The following is a 22825-nucleotide window of genomic DNA, read 5'->3' on the forward strand; positions in this document are numbered from 1 at the left end:
TGCTATAATGTGTTATGGCTTTACACCCCCTGCTATAATGTGTTATGGCTTTACACCCCCTGCTATATTGTGTTATGGATTTACACCCCCTGCTATAATGTGGATAAAGAGTTACCTGTCTAACAGAACACAGAGGGTGTTCTTTCATGGAAGCCTCTTAAATATAATCCAGGTAGAATCAGGAGTTCCCCAGGGCAGCTGTCTAGGCCCCTTGCTTTTTTCAATCTTTACTAACAACATGTCACTGGCTTTGAGTAAAGCCAGTGTGTCAATGTATGCGGATGACTCAACACTATACACATCAGCTATTACAGCGACTGAAATGACTGCAACACTTAATCAAAAGCTAAAGTTAGATTCAGAATGAGTAGCAAGGAATAAGTTACTCATAAATATTTCCAAAACTAAAAGCATTGTATTTGGGACAAATCATTCATTAAACCCTGAACCTTAACTAAATATTGTAAAAAATTATTCGGAAAATGAACAAGGTGACTAAACTGCATGGAGTTACCCTGGATTGTAAACGGTCATGGTCAAAACATATTGATACAACAGTAGCTAAGATGGGGAGAAGTCTGTCCATAATAAAGCGCTGCTCTGCCTTCTTAAACGCTAGCGGAATCCCGCCCACATTCCACTGAAAAGGCAGTGCGCGAAATTCAAAAAATATTTTTGGGAAATATTTAACTTTCACACATTAACCTGTTGGGGATGGGGGCGCTGTTTAGACTATTTATGCTAATGTGGCTAATTTTTTAAACGGCTTCCCACAAAATCCTTGATCGTACAATATGCATATTATTATTATTATTGGATAGAAAACAGTCTATAGTTTCTATAGGAGTTGAAATTTTGTCTCTAAGTGGAACAGAGCCCATTCTACAGCAATTTCCCTGACATGGAGTCAGATTTGAGAAATGTTGGCCACTTTTCTGAAGTCAGTTAAAAGGGCACTGTCGTTGCTATGACTATACGGACACTTCTTACGTCTTCCCCTGGATGCCTTTACGTGAGGACGATTCCAACGGGCTCGATTGCTCGTTCACAGGCCCTACAAATGAAAAAACCCTGAAGCTAGTCATTCTTTTGGAGCTGCGTAACGCGCGTGCTGGACACCGACCCGCTCCTGTTCCAAGCGTTAGTTTAGCCTGTTATATTTCTCCGGTCATCTTTTCACTCGTTATAGGAGTTACAAACATCATAAAGTAGTTAATTTAAAGCGTTTTATAGCAATTTATATCCGTTTAGTGCGATTTTGGGACATTTATTTTTGCAACGATGTGAAAAGTTGGGCACGCTTTTCAGTTCATCCCGAACGTAGTTGACATTTCCACATGGCAAGAGGACAGCTTTCCACCAAAAGACGATTTCTCCCAAGAAAGGATCCTTTGCCCAAGATACTGATGGAAGAACAGCTCAAGGTAGGACATTTTTATTATGATAAATCGTGTTTCTGTCGAAACATTTTAGTGGCTTAGGACGCCATGTTTTTTGACGTAGCTTCGCTTGGCGCAAACTGTATTGAAAAGTAAGGATAAATTAAAAAATGTAATAACGCAATTGTATTAAGAATTAAATTGTCTATCAATCCCTGTCCACCCTATATTTTTTAGTCACGTTTATGAGTATTTATGTATAAGAGTAGATCACTGTCTAAGTGGCGCAAGGACAAATTCTGACCAGCTGAGTTACATTTCACATTGTCTAACCATGATTTTGGTGGCTAAATATAAACATTTTCGATCAAACTGTATATGCATGTTGTAATGTGATGTTACAGGAGTGTCATCGGAAGAATTCTGAGAAGGTTAGTGAAAAAATTAATATCTTTTGGCGATGTTGACTTTTATCGCTCACTTTGGCTAGAATCAATGCTGGGCTGCTAATTGCTATGTGCTAAGCTAATATAACGATTTATTGTGTTTTCGCTGTAAGACACTTAGAAAATCTGAAATATTGTCTGTATTCACAGGATCTGTGTCTTTCGATTCGTGTATGCTGTGTATTTTTACGAAATGTTTGATGATTAGTAGTTAGGTAAACACGTTGCTCATTGTAATTATTCTAGTCCATTTGTGATGGTGGGTGCAATTGTAAACTATGCCATCTACCTGAAATATGCACTTTTTTCTAACAAAACCTATCCCATACCATAAATATGTTATCAGACTGTCATCTAATGAGTTTTTTTGTTGGTTAGGGGCTATAAATATCTTAGTTTAGCCGAATTGGTGATGGCTACTGGTGTTGGTGGACAAATAAAAGATGGTGGATTATGCTAATGTGTTTTTAGGTAATAGATGTACATCTTTACATATTGTGTCTTCCCTGTAAAACATTTTAAAAATCGGAAATGTTGACTGGATTCACAAGATCTGTGTCTTTCATTAGCTGTATTGGACTTTAATGTGTGAAAGTTAAATATTTTAAAAATATATTTTTTTTGAATTTCGCGGCACTGGTTTTTCAGTGGGGGGGGGGGGGTGTGCCGCTAGCGCCACGCTGATCCTAGACAGGTTAAAAGGTCCAATACTGCAAATGAAAGATAAACATCTTGTGAATCCAACCAACATGTCCGATTTTTGAAATGTTTTACAGCGAAAACACCACGTATATTTATGTTAGCTCACCACCAAATACAAAAAAGCACAGACATTTCTTTCACAGCACAGGTAGCTTGAACAAAACCCCCAAATAGAGATAGAATTAGTCACTAACCAAGAAACAACTTCATCAGATGACAGTCTTATAACATGTTATACAATAAATCTATGTTTTGTTCGAAGAATTTGCATATTTCAGGTATAAATCATAGTTTTACATTGCAGCTACAATCACAAATAGCACCGAAGCAGCTAGAATAATTACAGAGACCAACGTGAAATACCTAAATACTCATCATAAAACATTTATGAAAAATACATAGTGTACAGCAAATGAAAGATAAACATCTTGTGAATCCAGCCAATATTTCAGATTTTTTAAGTGTTTTACAGCGAAAACACAATATAGCATTATATTAGCTTACCACAATAGCCAAAAACACAACCCATTTATCAGCAGCAAAAGTTAGCGATCGCAAAATATCAGAAAAAGATATATAATTTTTCACTAACCTTGACAAGCTTCATCAGATGACAGTCCTATAACATCAGGTTATACAATACACTTATGTTTTGTTCGAAAATGTGCATATTTAGAGCCGAAATCCGTGGTTATACGTGGTGAAAACGTAGCAACTTTTTCCCAGAATCTCCGGATATATTTCTGACACTCACCTATTCTGACCAAATAACTCATCATAAACTTTACTAAAAAATACATGTTGTACAGCAAATGAAAGATACACTAGTTCTTAATGCAATCGCCGTGTTAGAATTCTAAAAAATAACTTTAGTACGACATACAGCTTACGTTATAGCGGGACAGTGCTCAAAATCAGTGCGGAAAATAATAGTAAACATTTTCAACAGAAATACGAAATAACATCATAAATGGTTCCTACTTTTGCTGAGCTTCCATCAGAATGTTGTACAAGGGGTCCTTTGTCCAGAACAATCGTTGTTTGGTTTTAGAATGTCCTCTTCTCCTGTCGAATTAACAACCTTAGCTAGCCAAGTGGCGCAAAGGTGTCCATCTCCACCAAACGCAGAAAACGGAACACGACAAAACTCCCGATAAAACTTTCAATAATCTGACAAAACTATATTGAAAAAACATAGTTTACGATGATATTGTCACATTTATCAAATAAATTCAAAGCCTGAGGTATTAGCCGTCTATAACGAAAGCTTTTCAGAAGGCAATCCAGAGTTCCCTCCCGCGCCTTGCTGAACAAAGGAAATTGGGGTGATATCATTCCAAGAGCTCTCTTTTGACCTCAGATCAAGATATACACCCCATTTTACCTCTCACTGCCTGTTGACATCTAGTGGATGGCGTATGAAGTGCATGTATATCCATAGATTTCAAGCAATTGAATAGGGAGGCCCTGGAACAGAGCCTCGATTTCAGATTTTTCACTTCCTTACAGGAAGTTTGCTGCAAAATGAGTTCTGTTTTACTCACAGATATAATTCAAACGGTTTTAGAAACTTGAGAGTGTTTTCTATCCAATAGTAATAATAATATGCATATTATACGAGCAAGAATAGAGTACGAGGCCGTTTAAATTGGGCACGATTTTTTCCCAAAGTGAATATAGCGCCTTCTATCCCAAACAGGTTTTTAACTATCAACAAGGCAGGTCCTACAGGCCCTAGTTTTGTCGCACCTTGTCTGCTGTTCAGTCGTGTGGTCAGGTGCCACAAAAAATGACTAATTATAATTGCAATTGGCTCAGAACAGGGCAGCACGGCTGGCCCTTGGATGTACACAGAGAGCTAATATTAATAATATGCATGTCAATCTCTCCTGGCTCAAAGTGGAGAAGAGATTGACTTCATCACTACTTGTATGTATGAGAGGTACCGAGCTGTCTCTTTGAACTATCAATCACTCAAATGTATTTATAAAGCCCTTTTTACATCAGCCGATGTCACAAAGTGCTATACAGAAACCCAGCCTAAAACCCCAAACAGCAGCAATGCAGATGTAGAAGCACGGTGGCTAGGAAAAACTTCCTAGAAAGGCCGGAACCTAGGAAGAAATGTAGAAAGGAACCAGGCTATGAGGAGTGGCCAGTCCTCTTCTGGCTGTGCCGGGTGGAGATTATAACAGAACATGGCCAAGATGGTCAAACGTTCATAGATGACCAGCAGGGTCAAATAATAATAGTAATCACAGTGGTTGTAGAGGGTGCAGCAAGTCAGCACCTCAGGAGTAAATGTCAGTTGGCTTTTCATAGATGAGCATTCAGAGTTAGAGAGGGCAGGTGCGGTAGAGAGAGTCGAAAACAGCAGGTCCGGGACAAGGTAGCACGCCCGGTGAACAGGTCAGGGTTCCATAGCCGCAGGCAGAACAGTTGAAACTGGACCAGCAGCATGACCAGGTGGACTGGGGACAGCAAGGAGTCATCAGGCCAGCTGGTCCCAGGGCTCAGGTCCTCTGGAAGGGTAGGGAGAGGGAGAGCGAATTAGAGAGAGCATACTTCAATTCACACAGGACACTGGATAAGACAGGAGAATTTCTCCAGACATAACAGACTGACCCTAGCCTCCCGACACAAACTACTGCAGCATAAATACTGGAGGCTGAGACAGGAGAGGTCAGGAGACACTGTGGCCCCATCCGACGATACCCCCGGACAGGGCCAAACAGGCAGGATATAACCTCACCCACTTTGCCAAAGCACAGCCCCCACACCACTAGAGGGATATCTTCAACTACCAACTTACCATCCTGAGACAAGGCCGAGTATAGCCCACAAAGATCTCCGCCACGGCACAACCCAAGGGAGGGGGGGGCTAACAGGAAGATCACGTCAGACTCAACCCACTCAAGTGACGCCTCCTCAAGTGACGCCTCCTCAAGTGACGCCACACCTCCTGAGTCTGAATAGGACTCTTTTCTTCGGGATGAATGGAACTTGCTTTATGTTCCTATTCTCGTATTTTATTATTTCTGACTGTCCAGAAGGAACCTGCATTTTGTTGGTTGATGTATACCATGTGTGTCATGTACATGCGACTAATTAAACTATAAAGTTCTTGTCTGTCACTATTTCCTCAAACTATCCTCTATATTCCCACGACACACTTTTCTCTCGTCAATACATTGCATTCAAAGCAACGACAAAAAAATGGCGATAAAGTTGATTTGGTGAAAGTCTCAGTCAGAGACAGACGGACACAGAGACAGACAGGACAAATCTAATCAAACTTTATTTATACAGCACATTTCAGACGTGGAATGCAACACAAGAAAAAAACGAATGAAAACAATGAAAAAAACTGAAGAGGATAAAACAACTAAAGAATAATAATTATTATTATAATAATATTAATCATAATATTAATAATAATATCCTGAACGACTCAAAAATCACCTTAAGGAAAATCAAAGCTACAATTGTGTGTTTTGATCTAAAAATGTCCACAGTGGCAGGCTATTCCAGAGACTGAGGGCATAGTAATTAAAGGTTGCCTCTCCATACCTCTTGGTTCCCCTCAGGTTCTCTGGCAGGCTATTCCAGAGACTGAGGGCATAGTAATTAAAGGTTGCCTCTCCATACCTCTTGGTTCCCCTCAGGTTCTCTGGCAGGCTATTCCAGAGACTGAGGGCATAGTAATTAAAGGTTGCCTCTCCATACCTCTTGGTTCCCCTCAGGTTCTCTGGCAGGCTATTCCAGAGACTGAGGGCATAGTAATTAAAGGTTGCTTCTCCATACCTCTTGGTTCCCCTCAGGTTCTCTGGCAGGCTATTCCAGAGGCTGGGGGCATAATAACTAAAGACTGTCTCTCCATGCCTCTTGGTCCTAGGCTTTGGGATAGGTAAAATATGTATTATGTACCCAGAGGACCTGAGGGACCTACTGGGTACACAACTTAAGTGCATGTATGTATTGGGGTTAGAATAATCTTTAAATTAATTCTAAAACTCACAGGCCGCAGAGTGCAGAGACCTTAGAACCGATGTAATGTCTCCGTCTGGTCTTGGTCAGTATCTGTGCTGCAGCATTCTGTATGTTTTTTACAGTTGACCAACAGCTTTCTTGGGTAGACCAGACAGGAGAGCATTACAGTAGTCAAGCCTGCTTGTAATAAAACATGGATGAGTCTCTCTGTATCAGTCTGATTGTAATTAAACATGGATGAGTCTCTCTGTATCAGCCTGCTTGTAATAAAACATGGATGAGTCTCTCTGTATCAGTCTGATTGTAATAAAACATGGATGAGTCTCTCTGTATCAGTCTGATTGTAATTAAACATGGATGAGTCTCTCTGTATCAGCCTTCTTGTAATTAAACATGGATGAGTCTCTCTGTATCAGTCTGATTGTAATTAAACATGGATGAGTCTCTCTGTATCAGTCTGATTGTAATTAAACATGGATGAGTCTCTCTGTATCAGTCTGATTGTAATTAAACATGGATGAGTCTCTCTGTATCAGCCTGCTTGTAATAAAACATGGATGAGTCTCTCTGTATCAGTCTGATTGTAATAAAACATGGATGAGTCTCTCTGTATCAGTCTGATTGTAATAAAACATGGATGAGTCTCTCTGTATCAGTCTGATTGTAATAAAAGCATGGATGAGTCTCTCTGTATCAGTCTGATTGTAATAAAGCATGGATGAGTCTCTCTGTATCAGTCTGATTGTAATAAAACATGGATGAGTCTCTCTGTATCAGTCTGATTGTAATAGAAGCATGGATGAGTCTCTCTGTATCAGTCTGATTGTAATAAAGCATGGATGAGTCTCTCTGTATCAGTCTGATTGTAATAAAACATGGATGAGTCTCTCTGTATCAGTCTGATTGTAATAAAGCATGGATGAGTCTCTCTGTATCAGTCTGATTGTAATTAAACATGGATGAGTCTCTCTGTATCAGCCTTCTTGTAATTAAACATGGATGAGTCTCTCTGTATCAGTCTGATTGTAATAAAACATGGATGAGTCTCTCTGTATCAGTCTGATTGTAATAAAACATGGATGAGTCTCTCTGTATCAGCCTGATTGTAATTAAACATGGATGAGTCTCTCTGTATCAGTCTGATTGTAATAAAAGCATGGATGAGTCTCTCTGTATCAGTCTGATTGTAATTAAACATGGATGAGTCTCTGTATCAGTCTGATTGTAATAAAACATGGATGAGTCTCTGTATCAGTCTGATTGTAATTAAACATGGATGAGTCTCTCTGTATCAGTCTGATTGTAATAAAACATGGATGAGTCTCTGTATCAGCCTGATTGTAATAAAACATGGATGAGTCTCTGTATCAGTCTGATTGTAATTAAACATGGATGAGTCTCTCTGTATCAGTCTGATTGTAATAAAAGCATGGATGAGTCTCTCTGTATCAGTCTGATTGTAATTAAACATGGATGAGTCTCTCTGTATCAGTCTGATTGTAATAAAACATGGATGAGTCTCTGTATCAGTCTGATTGTAATTAAACATGGATGAGTCTCTGTATCAGTCTGATTGTAATAAAACATGGATGAGTCTCTGTATCAGTCTGATTGTAATTAAACATGGATGAGTCTCTCTGTATCAGTCTGATTGTAATAAAAGCATGGATGAGTCTCTCTGTATCAGTCTGATTGTAATTAAACATGGATGAGTCTCTGTATCAGTCTGATTGTAATTAAACATGGATGAGTCTCTCTGTATCAGTCTGATTGTAATAAAACATGGATGAGTCTCTGTATCAGTCTGATTGTAATTAAACATGGATGAGTCTCTGTATCAGTCTGATTGTAATTAAACATGGATGAGTCTCTGTATCAGTCTGATTGTAATTAAACATGGATGAGTCTCTGTATCAGTCTGATTGTAATTAAACATGGATGAGTCTCTGTATCAGTCTGATTGTAATTAAACATGGATGAGTCTCTGTATCAGCCTGATTGTAATTAAACATGGATGAGTCTCTGTATCAGCCTGATTGTAATTAAACATGGATGAGTCTCTGTATCAGTCTGATTGTAATTAAACATGGATGAGTCTCTGTATCAGTCTGATTGTAATTAAACATGGATGAGTCTCTGTATCAGTCTGATTGTAATTAAACATGGATGAGTCTCTGTATCAGTCTGATTGTAATTAAACATGGATGAGTCTCTGTATCAGTCTGATTGTAATTAAACATGGATGAGTCTCTGTATCAGCCTGATTGTAATTAAACATGGATGAGTCTCTCTGTATCAGTCTGATTGTAATTAAACATGGATGAGTCTCTGTATCAGTCTGATTGTAATTAAACATGGATGAGTCTCTCTGTATCAGTCTGATTGTAATAAAAGCATGGATGAGTCTCTCTGTATCAGTCTGATTGTAATTAAACATGGATGAGTCTCTCTGTATCAGTCTGATTGTAATAAAACATGGATGAGTCTCTGTATCAGTCTGATTGTAATTAAACATGGATGAGTCTCTGTATCAGCCTGATTGTAATAAAACATTCATGAGTCTCTGTATCAGTCTGATTGTAATTAAACATGGATGAGTCTCTCTGTATCAGTCTGATTGTAATAAAAGCATGGATGAGTCTCTCTGTATCAGTCTGATTGTAATTAAACATGGATGAGTCTCTCTGTATCAGTCTGATTGTAATTAAACATGGATGAGTCTCTCTGTATCAGTCTGATTGTAATAAAACATGGATGAGTCTCTGTATCAGTCTGATTGTAATAAAACATGGATGAGTCTCTGTATCAGCCTGATTGTAATAAAACATGGATGAGTCTCTGTATCAGTGTGATTGTAATTAAACATGGATGAGTCTCTCTGTATCAGTCTGATTGTAATAAAAGCATGGATGAGTCTCTCTGTATCAGTCTGATTGTAATTAAACATGGATGAGTCTCTCTGTATCAGTCTGATTGTAATAAAACATGGATGAGTCTCTGTATCAGTCTGATTGTAATTAAACATGGATGAGTCTCTGTATCAGTCTGATTGTAATAAAACATGGATGAGTCTCTGTATCAGTCTGATTGTAATTAAACATGGATGAGTCTCTCTGTATCAGTCTGATTGTAATAAAAGCATGGATGAGTCTCTCTGTATCAGTCTGATTGTAATTAAACATGGATGAGTCTCTGTATCAGTCTGATTGTAATTAAACATGGATGAGTCTCTCTGTATCAGTCTGATTGTAATAAAACATGGATGAGTCTCTGTATCAGTCTGATTGTAATTAAACATGGATGAGTCTCTGTATCAGTCTGATTGTAATTAAACATGGATGAGTCTCTGTATCAGTCTGATTGTAATTAAACATGGATGAGTCTCTGTATCAGTCTGATTGTAATTAAACATGGATGAGTCTCTGTATCAGTCTGATTGTAATTAAACATGGATGAGTCTCTGTATCAGCCTGATTGTAATTAAACATGGATGAGTCTCTGTATCAGCCTGATTGTAATTAAACATGGATGAGTCTCTGTATCAGTCTGATTGTAATTAAACATGGATGAGTCTCTGTATCAGTCTGATTGTAATTAAACATGGATGAGTCTCTGTATCAGTCTGATTGTAATTAAACATGGATGAGTCTCTGTATCAGTCTGATTGTAATTAAACATGGATGAGTCTCTGTATCAGTCTGATTGTAATTAAACATGGATGAGTCTCTGTATCAGTCTGATTGTAATTAAACATGGATGAGTCTCTGTATCAGCCTGATTGTAATTAAACATGGATGAGTCTCTCTGTATCAGCCTGAGAGAGAAACGGCTGCACCATGGCAATGTTCCTCAGGTGGTAAAAGGGTATTTTGGTCAGATTCCTAAAGTGGGATTCGACACGGAGATCAGAATCTATAATAACAGCTAAGTGTTTTTTACCTGGTGTTTTATCTTTATTACCCGTGAATTAAAATGTGCGTCCAGATTCTCTCTCTGTGCTTTGGCTCCAACAATAATTACCTCAGCCTTGATTTAGCTACAGGAAGTTGAGCCATTCAAGTATTTAAATCACTAACACAGTTTGTATATTCTCTGAATTATGTTCACCAAGGTTGACCAAAACTTCTTGACCGGTACAACAGGTTCTAAACCAATTTAGAACTGGACCAGAGAGGCCAACCCACCTCTCCAGTCTGTCCAGAAAGGCATCATGGGCAACAGTGAGGAATGCAAGATTTAAATACAAGAGTACAAGGACATAGAGCTGTTTGGCATCTGTATTTGCTCTAGGATCATTTACCACTTTAACTAAGGCTGTCTCTGTGTTGCGCTAGGATCATTTACCACTTTAACTAAGACTGTCTCTGTGTTGGCTCTAGGATCATTTACCACTTTAACTAAGGCTGTCTCTGTATTGGCTCTAGGATCATTTACCACTAAGACTGTCTCTGTATTGGCTCTAGGATCATTTACCACTAAGAGTGTCTCTGTGTTGGCTCTAGGATCATTTACCACTAAGAGTGTCTCTGTATTGGCTCTAGGATCATTTACCACTAAGAGTGTCTCTGTGTTGGGTCTAGGATCATTTACCACTTTAACTAAGACTGTCTCTGTGTTGCTCTAGGATCATTTACCACTAAGACTGTCTCTGTGTTGGCTCTAGGATCATTTACCACTTTAACTAAGACTGTCTCTGTGTTGGCTCTAGGATCATTTACCACTAAGACTGACTCTGTGTTGGCTCTAGGATCATTTACCACTTTAACTAAGACTGTCTCTGTGTTGGCTCTAGGATCATTTACCACTAAGACTGTCTCTGTATTGGCTCTAGGATCATTTACCACTAAGACTGTCTCTGTGTTGGCTCTAGGATCATTTACCACTTTAACTAAGACTGTCTCTGTGTTGCTCTAGGATCATTTACCACTTTAACTAAGACTGTCTCTGTGTTGCTCTAGGATCATTTACCACTTTAACTAAGGCTGTCTCTGTGTTGCTCTAGGATCATTTACCACTTTAACTAAGACTGTCTCTGTGTTGTTCTAGGATCATTTACCACTAAGACTGTCTCTGTATTGGCTCTAGGATCATTTACCACTTTAACTAAGACTGTCTCTGTGTTGCTCTAGGATCATTTACCACTTTAACTAAGAGTGTCTCTGTATTGGCTCTAGGATCATTTACCACTTTAACTAAGGCTGTCTCTGTGTTGCTCTAGGATCATTTACCACTTTAACTAAGGCTGTCTCTGTGTTGCTCTAGGATCATTTACCACTTTAACTAAGACTGTCTCTGTGTTGCTCTAGGATCATTTACCACTTTAACTAAGACTGTCTCTGTGTTGGCTCTAGGATCATTTACCACTTTAACTAAGAGTGTCTCTGTATTGGCTCTAGGATCATTTACCACTAAGGCTGTCTCTGTGTTGCTCTAGGATCATTTACCACTTAGACTGTCTCTGTGTCGGCTCTAGGATCATTTACCACTTTAACTAAGGCTGTCTCTGTGTTGGCACTAGGATCATTTACCACTTAGACTGTCTCTGTGTCGGCTCTAGGATCATTTACCACTTTAACTAAGACTGTCTCTGTGTTGGCTCTAGGATCATTTACCACTTTAACTAAGAGTGTCTCTGTATTGGCTCTAGGATCATTTACCACTAAGGCTGTCTCTGTGTTGCTCTAGGATCATTTACCACTTAGACTGTCTCTGTGTCGGCTCTAGGATCATTTATCACTTTAACTAAGGCTGTCTCTGTGTTGGCTCTAGGATCATTTACCACTAAGACTGTGTTGGCTCTAGGATCATTTACCACTAAGACTGTCTCTGTGTTGGCTACAGGATCATTTACCACTTTAACTAAGACTGTCTCTGTGTTGGCTCTAGGATCATTTACCACTTTAACTGAGACTGTCTCTGTGTTGGCTCTAGGATCATTTACCACTTTAACTGAGACTGTCTCTGTGTTGGCTCTAGGATCATTTACCACTAAGACTGTCTCTGTGTTGGCTCTAGGATCATTTACCACTTTAACTAAGACTGTCTCTGTGTTGGCTCTAGGATCATTTACCACTTTAACTAAGGCTGTCTCTGTGTTGCTCTAGGATCATTTACCACTAAGACTGTCTCTGTATTTGCTCTAGGATCATTTACCACTTTAACTAAGACTGTCTCTGTGTTGGCTCTAGGATCATTTACCACTTTAACTAAGACTGTCTCTGTGTTGCTCTAGGATCATTTACCACTTTAACTAAGGCTGTCTCTGTGTTGGCTCTAGGATCATTTACCACTTTAACTAAGACTGTCTCTGTGTTGGCTCTAGGTTCATTTACCACTTTAACTAAGGCTGTCTCTGTGTTGGCTCTAGGATCATTTACCACTAAGACTGTCTCTGTGTTGGCTCTAGGATCATTTACCACTAAGACTGTCTCTGTGTTGCTCTAGGATCATTTACCACTTTAACTAAGACTGTCTCTGTGTTGCTCTAGGATCATTTACCACTTGAACTAACGCTGTCTATGTGCTGTGGTGGGCCGCAAAACCAGATTGGAATTTGTCAAAAATACAGTTGGCACTTTTAAAAATCATTCAGCTGTTTGAAAAATCATTTTCTCCAGGATTTTGGTTAAGAATGAAACTATTTTGAAGAAGGTGGCGGGGACAGACATATAGACCCCTCTGGTACTGTAAGACAATTGTGTCCAATGGAGGTCAACAATCCTTTTGGGCAGATTGAATTCAGATTTCATATGCCGGGTCTTAACTGTCCACTGGTCACAAATATGTAAAAAAAAACATTTTAAACTCTTCAAAACCACCCCTATGACCCCCAATGTAATCACAGGAAGCTGAAAATCTATGTACGGCCTCCAGATTGGTCACACGGGGAAAAACCTGAAGCATCCGGAGGAGGCTCCCAATGTAAATGATGCCGCTGTCCAATCTTGGGTAATTATAATCTTTGCTATGATCAGACCATCACTTTATAGGGCTTATTAAACAGTTAGTCCGGGCCAAGTAATCTGATTGGTCAAAAGTACATTCCAGCCATGATGTTAGTGATCATAACACCTCCGCTAGCCAGTTAGCTAGCTAGCCGCCCGTGAGTTATTGAAAAATGAATCACTTCATATGATTCAACAGTAACAAACCAGTGTACAAACTGGGAGCCAGCTAACATTTATTTGTTGTGTTGTCAAGCATCTATTACAGAAACAGGAGCTAGCTGTCTAGGTGGAGGGATAACTACCCGTTCAGCTGTCTAGGTGGAGGGATGACTACTCGTTCAGCTGTCTAGGTGGAGGGATGACTACCCGTTCAGCCATTTAGGTCGAGGGATGACTACCCGTTCAGCTGTCTCGGTAGAAGGATGACTACCCGTTCAGCTGTGTAGGTAGAAGGATGACTACCCGTTCAGCTGTGTAGGTAGAAGGATGACTATCCGTTCAGCTGTCTCGGTAGAGGGATGACTACCCGTTCAGCTGTCTAGCTGGAGGGATGACTACCCGTTCAGCTGTGTAGGTAGAAGGATGACTTCCCGTTCAGCTGTGTAGGTGGAGGGATGACTACCCGTTCAGCTGTGTAGGTGGAGGGATGACTACCCGTTCAGCTGTCTAGGTGGAGGGATGACTACCCGTTCAGCTGTCTAGCTGGAGGGATGACTACCCGTTCAGCTGTCTAGGTGGAGGGATGACTACCCGTTCAGCTGTCTAGGTGGAGGGATGACTACCCGTTCAGCTGTCTAGGTGGAGGGATGACTACCCGTTCAGCTGTGTAGGTGGAGGGATGACTACCCGTTCAGCTGTGTAGGTGGAGGGATGACTACCCGTTCAGCTGTCTAGGTGGAGGGATGACTATCCGTTCAGCTGTCTATGTGGAGGGATGACTACCCGTTCAGCTGTCTAGGTGGAGGGATGACTACCCGTTCAGCTGTCTAGGTAGAAGGATGACTACCCGTTCAGCTGTGTAGGTGGAGGGATGACTACCCGTTCAGCTGTCTAGGTGGAGGGATGACTACCCGTTCAGCTGTCTAGGTAGAAGGATGACTACCCGTTCAGTTGTGTAGGTAGAAGGATGACTACCCATTCAGCTGTGTAGGTGGAGGGATGACTATCCGTTCATCTGTCTAGGTGGAGGGATGACTACCCGTTCAGCTGTCTAGGTAGACGGATGACTACCCGTTCAGCTGTGTAGGTAGAAGGATGACTATCCGTTCAGCTGTGTAGGTGGAGGGATGACTACCCGTTCAGCTGTGTAGGTGGAGGGATGACTACCCATTCAGCTGTGTAGGTGGAGGGATGACTATCCGTTCAGCTGTCTAGGTGGAGGGATGACTACCCGTTCAGCTGTGTAGGTGGAGGGATGACTACCCATTCAGCTGTGTAGGTGGAGGGATGACTATCCGTTCATCTGTCTAGGTGGAGGGATGACTACCCGTTCAGCTGTGTAGGTGGAGGGATGACTACCCGTTCAGCTGTGTAGGTGGAGGGATGACTACCCGTTCAGCTGTGTAGGTGGAGGGATGACTACCCATTCAGCTGTCTAGGTGGAGGGATGACTACCCGTTCAGCTGTCTAGGTGGAGGGATGACTATCCGTTCAGCTGTCTAGGTAGAAGGATGACTACCCGTTCAGTTGTGTAGGTAGAAGGATGACTATCCGTTCAGCTGTGTAGGTGGAGGGATGACTACCCATTCAGCTGTCTAGGTGGAGGGATGACTACCCGTTCAGCTGTCTAGGTAGAAGGATGACTACCCGTTCAGCTGTGTAGGTGGAGGGATGACTATCCGTTCATCTGTCTAGGTGGAGGGATGACTACCCGTTCAGCTGTGTAGGTGGAGGGATGACTACCCATTCAGCTGTGTAGGTGGAGGGATGACTATCCGTTCAGCTGTCTAGGTGGAGGGATGACTACTCGTTCAGCTGTCTAGGTGGAGGGATGACTACCCGTTCAGCTGTCTAGGTAGAAGGATGACTACCCGTTCAGCTGTGTAGGTAGAAGGATGACTATCCGTTCAGCTGTGTAGGTGGAGGGATGACTACCCGTTCAGCTGTGTAGGTGGAGGGATGACTACCCATTCAGCTGTGTAGGTGGAGGGATGACTACCCGTTCAGCTGTGTAGGTGGAGGGATGACTACCCGTTCAGCTGTGTAGGTGGAGGGATGACTACCCTTTCAGCTGTGTAGGTAGAAGGATGACTACCCGTTCAGCTTTCTCGGTAGAAGGATGACTACCCGTTCAGCTGTGTAGGTGGAGAGATGACTACCCGTTCAGCTGTCTCAGTAGAAGGATGACTACCCGTTCAGCTGTGTAGGTGGAGGGATGACTACCCGTTCAGCTGTTTAGGTGGAGGGATGACTACCCGTTCAGCTGTGTAGGTGGAGGGATGACTACCCGTTCAGCTGTGTAGGAGGAGGGATGACTACCCATTCAGCTGTGTAGGTAGAAGGATGACTACCCGTTCAGCTGTCTAGGTGGAGGGATGACTACCCGTTCAGCTGTCTAGGTGGAGGGATGACTACCCGTTCAGCTGTGTAGGTAGAAGGATGACTACCCGTTCAGCTGTCTAGGTGGAGGGATGACTACCCGTTCAGCTGTCTAGGTGGAGGGATGACTACCCATTCAGCTGTCTAGGTGGAGGGATGACTACCCGTTCAGCTGTCTAGGTGGAGGGATGACTACCCGTTCAGCTGTCTATGTGGAGGGATGACTACCCGTTCAGCTGTCTAGGTGGAGGGATGACTACCCGTTCAGCTGTCTAGGTGGAGGGATGACTACCCGTTCAGCTGTCTAGGTGGAGGGATGACTACCCGTTCAGCTGTCTAGGTGGAGGGATGACTACCCGTTCAGCTGTCTAGGTAGAAGGATGACTACCCATTCAGCTGTCTAGGTGGAGGGATGACTACCCGTTCAGCTGTCTAGGTGGAGGGATGACTACCCGTTCAGCTGTCTAGGTGGAGGGATGACTACCCGTTCAGCTGTCTAGGTGGAGGGATGACTACCCGTTCAGCTGTCTAGGTGGAGGGATGACTACCCGTTCAGCTGTCTAGGTGGAGGGATGACTACCCGTTCAGCTGTGTAGGTGGAGGGATGACTACCCGTTCAGCTGTCTAGGTGGAGGGATGACTACCCGTTCAGCTGTCTAGGTGGAGGGATGACTACCCGTTCAGCTGTCTAGGTGGAGGGATGACTACCCGTTCAGCTGTCTAGGTGGAGGGATGACTACCCATTCAGCTGTCTAGGTGGAGGGATGACTACCCATTCAGCTGTCTATGTGGAGGGATGACTACCCGTTCAGCTGTCTAGGTGGAGGGATGACTACCCGTTCAGCTGTCTAGGTGGAGGGATGACTACCCGTTCAGCTGTCTAGGTGGAGGGATGACTACCCGTTCAGCTGTCTAGGTGGAGGGATGACTACCCGTTCAGCTGTCTAGGTGGAGGGATGACTACCCGTTCAGCTGTCTATGTGGAGGGATGACTAGTCAGTCTGGTACCAAAAGTGCTTTCTATTAGATGCATCAGGTTCATTGAAAAATATTTCCATATTTCACTTTTCTTATTTTTCTACTTGTTGCTTTCAGTTCATCATCTGCTGTGTAACAGTTTCAGGTTAACATTGAAAAATATCTTCCCATGACATCTGTTTTCTCCTGCAATCTTTCAGGTTGAGTTATGGTGAAGTATACACCCTATTCCCTATACAGCGCAATGTCCTGGTCAAAGGTAGTGCACTATATAGGGAATAGGGCCCTGGTCAGAGGTAGTGTATTCTATAGGGAATAGGGCTCTGGTCTAAGGTAGTGTACTATATAGGGAATAGGGCTCTGGTCTAAGGTAGTGTACTATATAGGGAATAGGGCTCTGGTCTAAGGTAGTGTACTATATAGGGAATAGGGTTCTGGTCTAAGGTAGTGTACTATATAGGGAATAGGGCTCTGGTCTAAGGTGATGTATTATATAGGGAATAGGGCCCTGGTCTAAGGTAGTGTACTATATAGGGAATAGGGCCCTGGTCTAAGGTAGTGTACTATATAGGGAATAGGGACCTGGTCAGAGGTAGTGTATTATATAGGGAATAGGGCTCTGGTCTAAGGTAGTGTACTATATAGGGCTCTGGTCTAAGGTAGTGCACTATATAGGGAATATGGCTCTGGTCTAAGGTAGTGTACTATATAGGGCTCTGGTCTAAGGTAGTGTACTATATAGGGAATAGGGCCCTGGTCTAAGGTAGTGTATTATATAGGGAATAGGGCTCTGGTCTAAGGTAGTGTACTATATAGGGAATAGGGCTCTGGTCTAAGGTAGTGTACCATATAGAGAATAGGGCTCTGGTCTAAGGTAGTGTACTATATAGGGAATAGGGCTCTGGTCTAAGGTAGTGTACTATATAGGGAATAGGGCCCTGGTCTAAGGTAGTGTACTATATAGGGAATAGGGCTCTGGTCTAAGGTAGTGTACTATATAGGGAATAGGGCTCTGGTCTAAGGTAGTGTACTATATAGGGAATAGGGCCCTGGTCTAAGGTAGTGTACTATATAGGGAATAGGGCTCTGGTCTAAGGTAGTGTACTATATAGGGAATAGGGCCCTGGTCTAAGGTAGTGTACTATATAGGGAATAGGGCTCTGGTCTAAGGTAGTGTACTATATAGGGAATAGGGCTCTGGTCTAAGGTAGTGTACTATATAGGGAATAGGGCCCTGGTCTAAGGTAGTGTACTATATAGGGAATAGGGACCTGGTCAGAGGTAGTGTATTATATAGGGAATAGGGCTCTGGTCTAAGGTAGTGTACTATATAGGGCTCTGGTCTAAAGTAGTGCACTATATAGGGAATAGGGCTCTGGTCTAAAGTAGTGTACTATATAGGGCTCTGGTCTAAGGTAGTGTACTATATAGGGAATAGGGCTCTGGTCTAAGGTAGTGTACTATATAGGGAATAGGGCTCTGGTCTAAGGTAGTGTACTATATAGGGAATAGGGCTCTGGTCTAAGGTAGTGTACTATATAGGGCTCTGGTCTAAAGTAGTGCACTATATAGGGAATAGGGCTCTGGTCTAAAGTAGTGTACTATATAGGGCTCTGGTCTAAGGTAGTGCACTATATAGGGAATAGGGCTCTGGTCTAAGGTAGTGTACTATATAGGGAATAGGGCTCTGGTCTAAAGTAGTGCACTATATAGGGAATAGGGCTCTGGTCTAAGGTAGTGTACTATATAGGGCACTGGTCTAAGGTAGTGTACTATATAGGGAATAGGGCTCTGGTCTAAGGTAGTGTACTATAATAGGGCTCTGGTCTAAGGTAGTGTACTATATAGGGCTCTGGTCTAAAGTAGTGCACTATATAGGGAATAGGGCTCTGGTCTAAGGTAGTGTACTATATAGGGAATTAGGACCTGGTCAGAGGTAGTGTACTATATAGGGAATAGGGCCCTGGTCTAAGGTAGTGTACTATATAGGGAATAGGGCTCTGGTCTAAGGTAGTGTACTATATAGGGAATAGGGCTCTGGTCTAAGGTAGTGTACTATAATAGGGAATAGGGCTCTGGTCTAAGGTAGTGTACTATATAGGGAATAGGGCTCTGGTCTAAGGTAGTGTACTATATAGGGAATAGGGACCTGGTCTAAGGTAGTGTACTATATAGGGAATAGGGTGCCATTTGGGACACAATAATATCAGTTAAATGTTGAACATTCTCTTCCCTGGACAGTCTGTCCCCTCCTCTATTCTGTGTACGGTTGTTCTGGTATGTGTTGTGTGAAGTCCAGTCTGTGTGAAGTCCAGTCTGTGTGAAGTCCAGTCTGTGTGAAGGCCAGTCTGTGTGAAGGCCAGTCTGTGTGAAGGCCAGTCTGTGTGAAGTCCAGTCTGTGTGAAGGCCAGTCTGTGTGAAGGCCAGTCTGTGTGAAGGCCAGTCTGTGTGAAGGCCAGTCTGTGTGAAGGCCAGTCTGTGTGAAGGCCACTCCTCACACCTCTGTCTCGGTCTTGGTGATCTTGGAGCTGAGCAGCTGAGACAAGACTATTTGCTGTTGGTTGTACCTATAGGACACAAAAACAGCACATCATTGTTTAGCTACGGGTGACGCATCACTGTTTAGCTACAGGTGACACATCACCGTTTAGCTACAGGTGACACATCACTGTTTAGCTACAGGTGACACATCACTGTTTAGCTACAGGTGACACATCACTGTTTAGCTACAGGTGACACATCACCGTTTAGCTACAGGTGACACATCACTGTTTAGCTACAGGTGACACATCACCGTTTAACTACAGGTGACACATCACCGATTAGCTACAGGTGACACATCACTGTTTAGCTACAGGTGACACATCACTGTTTAGCTACAGGTGACACATCACTGTTTAGCTACAGGTGACACATCACTGTTTAGCTACAGGTGACACATCAATGTTTAGCTACAGGTGACACATCAATGTTTAGCTACAGGTGACACATCACTGTTTAGCTACAGGCGACACATTACTGTTTAGCTACAGGTGACACATCAATGTTTAGCTACAGGTGACACATCACTGTTTAGCTACAGGTGACACATCACTGTTTAGCTACAGGTGACACATCACCGCTTAGCTACAGGTGACACATCATTGTTTAGCTACAGGTGACACATCGCTGTTTAGCTACAGGTGACACAACACCGTTTAGCTACAGGTGACACATCACTGTTTAGCTACAGGTGACACATCACTGTTTAGCTACAGGTGACATATCACTGTTTAGCTACAGGTGACACATCACTGTTTAGCTACAGGTGACACATCGCTGTTTAGCTACAGGTGACACATCACCGTTTAGCTACAGGTGACACATCACTGTTTATATACAGGTGACACAACACCGTTTAGCTACAGGTGACACATCACCGTTTAGATACAGGTGACACATCACTGTTTAGCTACAGGTGACAGGTGACACATCACTGTTTAGCTACAGGTGACACATCACTGGTTAGCCACAGGTGACACATCACTGTTTAGCTACAGGTGACACATCAATGTTTAGCTACAGGTGACACATCAATGTTTAGCTACAGGTGACACATCACTGTTTAGCTACAGGTGATACATCAATGTTTAGCTACAGGTGACACATCAATGTTTAGCTACAGGTGACACATCAATGTTTAGCTACAGGTGACACATCACTGTTTAACTACAGGTGACACATCACCGTTTAGCTACAGGTGACACATCACCGTTTAGCTACAGGTGACACATCACTGTTGACACATCACTGTTTAGCTACAGGTGACACATTACCGTTTAGCTACAGGTGACACATCACCGTTTAACTACAGGTGACACATCACTGTTTAGCTACAGGTGACACTTCACCATTTAGCTACAGGTGACACATCACCATTTAGCTACAGGTGACACATCACCGTTTAGCTACAGGTGGCACATCACTGTTTAGCTACAGGTGACACATCACTGTTTAGCTACAGGTGACACATCACTGTTTAGCTACAGGTGACACATCACTGTTTAGCTACACGTGACACATCACTGTTTAGCTACAGGTGACACATCACCGTTTAGCTACAGGTGACACAGAGTAAACACAGTACGGTTTTGATGCCAGATGGACCCAGTTGACCTGAAGGGGTTGATTCATTGCATGTTAACCGAGAACCCAGTCTGAATGTCCTGCTCTACGTTAGGTAACAGTTAGGATAGTGTAACTCCTTCATAACTCACTTGCTGGTGATTCTCTCCACCGCTCTGTTCTCCTCTTCCTCCAGCTTCACTAGAACCCCCTCCAGGATGGGCAGCTCCAGGTTGAGGTACTGGGCCACCTGGGCAGAGAGCAGAGCCAGTCATAGGCAAGGGTTAGTGCACTGTGTGTGGCTAGTGTCCAAAACTCATTCTGGCCTCAAAAACCCTGCTGAAGGGCAGACACTCACATCGTTGCTGACTTCCTCTTCATCTCTGTCCATGAGGAACATCTTCATGATGTCCTCCGCTGGGCCCTGGACAAGCCTCTCCCACAGCGGCAGGTCTGAGTCAGACAGCTTCTTCTTCTCTACAGGAGGACACAGACACTATTAATCATAACCCTGGAGAACCATAACCCTGGAGAACCATAACCTTGGAGAACCATAACCTTGGAGAACCATAACCCTGGAGAACCATAACCACGGAGAACCATAACCCTGGAGAACCATAACCCTGGAGAACCATAACCCTGGAGAACCATAACCCTGGAGAACCATTACCTTGGAGAACCATAACCATGGAGAACCATAACCCTGGAGAATCATAACCCTGGAGAACCATAACCATGGAGAACCATAACCCTGGAGAACCATAACCTTGGAGAGCCATAACCTTGGAGAACCATAACCCCGGAGAACCATAACCCTGGAGAACCATAACCATGGAGAACCATAACTATGGAGAACCATAACCCTGGAGAACCATAACCCTGGAGAACCATAACCCTGGAGAACCATAACCCTGGAGAACCATAACGCTGGAGAACCATAACCTTGGAGAACCATAACCCTGGAGAACCATAACCCTGGAGAACCATAACCATGGAGACCCATAACCCTGGAGAATCATAACCCTGGAGAACCATAACCCTGGAGAACCATAACCTTGGAGAACCATAACCCTGGAGAACCATAACCCTGGAGAACCATAACCTTGGAGAACCATAACCTTGGAGAACCATAACCCTGGAGAACCATAACCCTGGAGAACCATAACCTTGGAGAACCATAACCCTGGAGAACCATAACCCTGGAGAACCATAACCTTGGAGAACCATAACCTTGGAGAACCATAACCCTGGAGAACCATAACCCTGGAGAACCATAACCCTGGAGAACCATAACCCTGGAGAACCATAACCCTGGAGAACCATAACCCTGGAGAACCATAACCTTGGAGAACCATAACCTTGGAGAGCCCCAGTTTACACCAATTATACCCCGTCCAGCGTGTTAATGATGTCAGAAGGATAGCAGCGTCAGTTGTCTTCTGGAAGAGAAGGACACAACGTACCTCCACTTTGATGGACACAGTAGAGGGCAAACTCATTGGGATCATTTTCTATCTGCAACACAAAGTGGAAACACAGCGGTGAACAAGACACACATATTACTATTAGATACGAACCAGAACGCTTCCCCCAAGTGATCTAACAACGATACATCCTGGTAGTTTGACATAATTCACCTTGAATTTCTGAAGGAGCTGTGATATGACCTGATGTGTGGTCATTTTGCTGTTGATGCGGACATTAGTGGACGTTCCATAGGATGGAGTGAATATAGCCGTCT

The 22825-nt window shown here is 42.8% G+C and overlaps 1 protein-coding gene and 1 long non-coding RNA gene across 12 annotated transcripts in view; one reads left to right on the plus strand and one right to left on the minus strand.

Annotated features, from left to right (window-relative positions):
• Positions 1-2849: 2849 nt before the first annotated feature.
• The window catches only part of rassf6 (Ras association domain family member 6), a 50915-nt gene continuing 30939 nt past the window's right edge, over positions 2850-22825 (minus strand). The window contains exons 7-12 of one of the 3 annotated variants that reach the window (XM_055873600.1): positions 22722-22823; positions 22548-22599; positions 21443-21561; positions 21237-21334; positions 19481-19547; positions 2850-5049 (exon numbers count right to left, since the gene is read on the minus strand). In XM_055873600.1, the coding sequence (XP_055729575.1) occupies positions 5041-5049; positions 19481-19547; positions 21237-21334; positions 21443-21561; positions 22548-22599; positions 22722-22823 (447 nt within the window). In that variant the 3' untranslated portion in view covers positions 2850-5040. Of the gene's footprint in view, positions 5050-18217; positions 18870-19129; positions 19548-21236; positions 21335-21442; positions 21562-22547; positions 22600-22721; positions 22824-22825 lie in introns of those variants that run through there. The other 2 variants (XR_008753892.1, XM_055873601.1) reach the window with 2 other exon arrangements.
• Positions 13792-16219, plus strand: LOC129818059 (uncharacterized). 9 transcript variants are annotated; one of them, XR_008753901.1, is made up of 6 exons: positions 13792-13846; positions 14071-14358; positions 14487-14550; positions 14615-15286; positions 15319-15638; positions 15991-16219. It is a non-coding gene; the product is annotated as an uncharacterized LOC129818059 (long non-coding RNA). The 9 variants fall into 9 exon arrangements; XR_008753900.1 differs by lacking the exon at positions 13792-13846 and having other exon boundaries at positions 13895-14358; positions 14615-14998; positions 15063-15286; XR_008753899.1 differs by lacking the exon at positions 13792-13846 and having other exon boundaries at positions 13895-14358; positions 14615-14902; positions 15031-15286.

The sequence above is a fragment of the Salvelinus fontinalis genome, chromosome 21 (genome assembly GCF_029448725.1).
Source record: "Salvelinus fontinalis isolate EN_2023a chromosome 21, ASM2944872v1, whole genome shotgun sequence".
In the NCBI taxonomy this organism is placed as follows: domain Eukaryota; kingdom Metazoa; phylum Chordata; class Actinopteri; order Salmoniformes; family Salmonidae; genus Salvelinus; species Salvelinus fontinalis.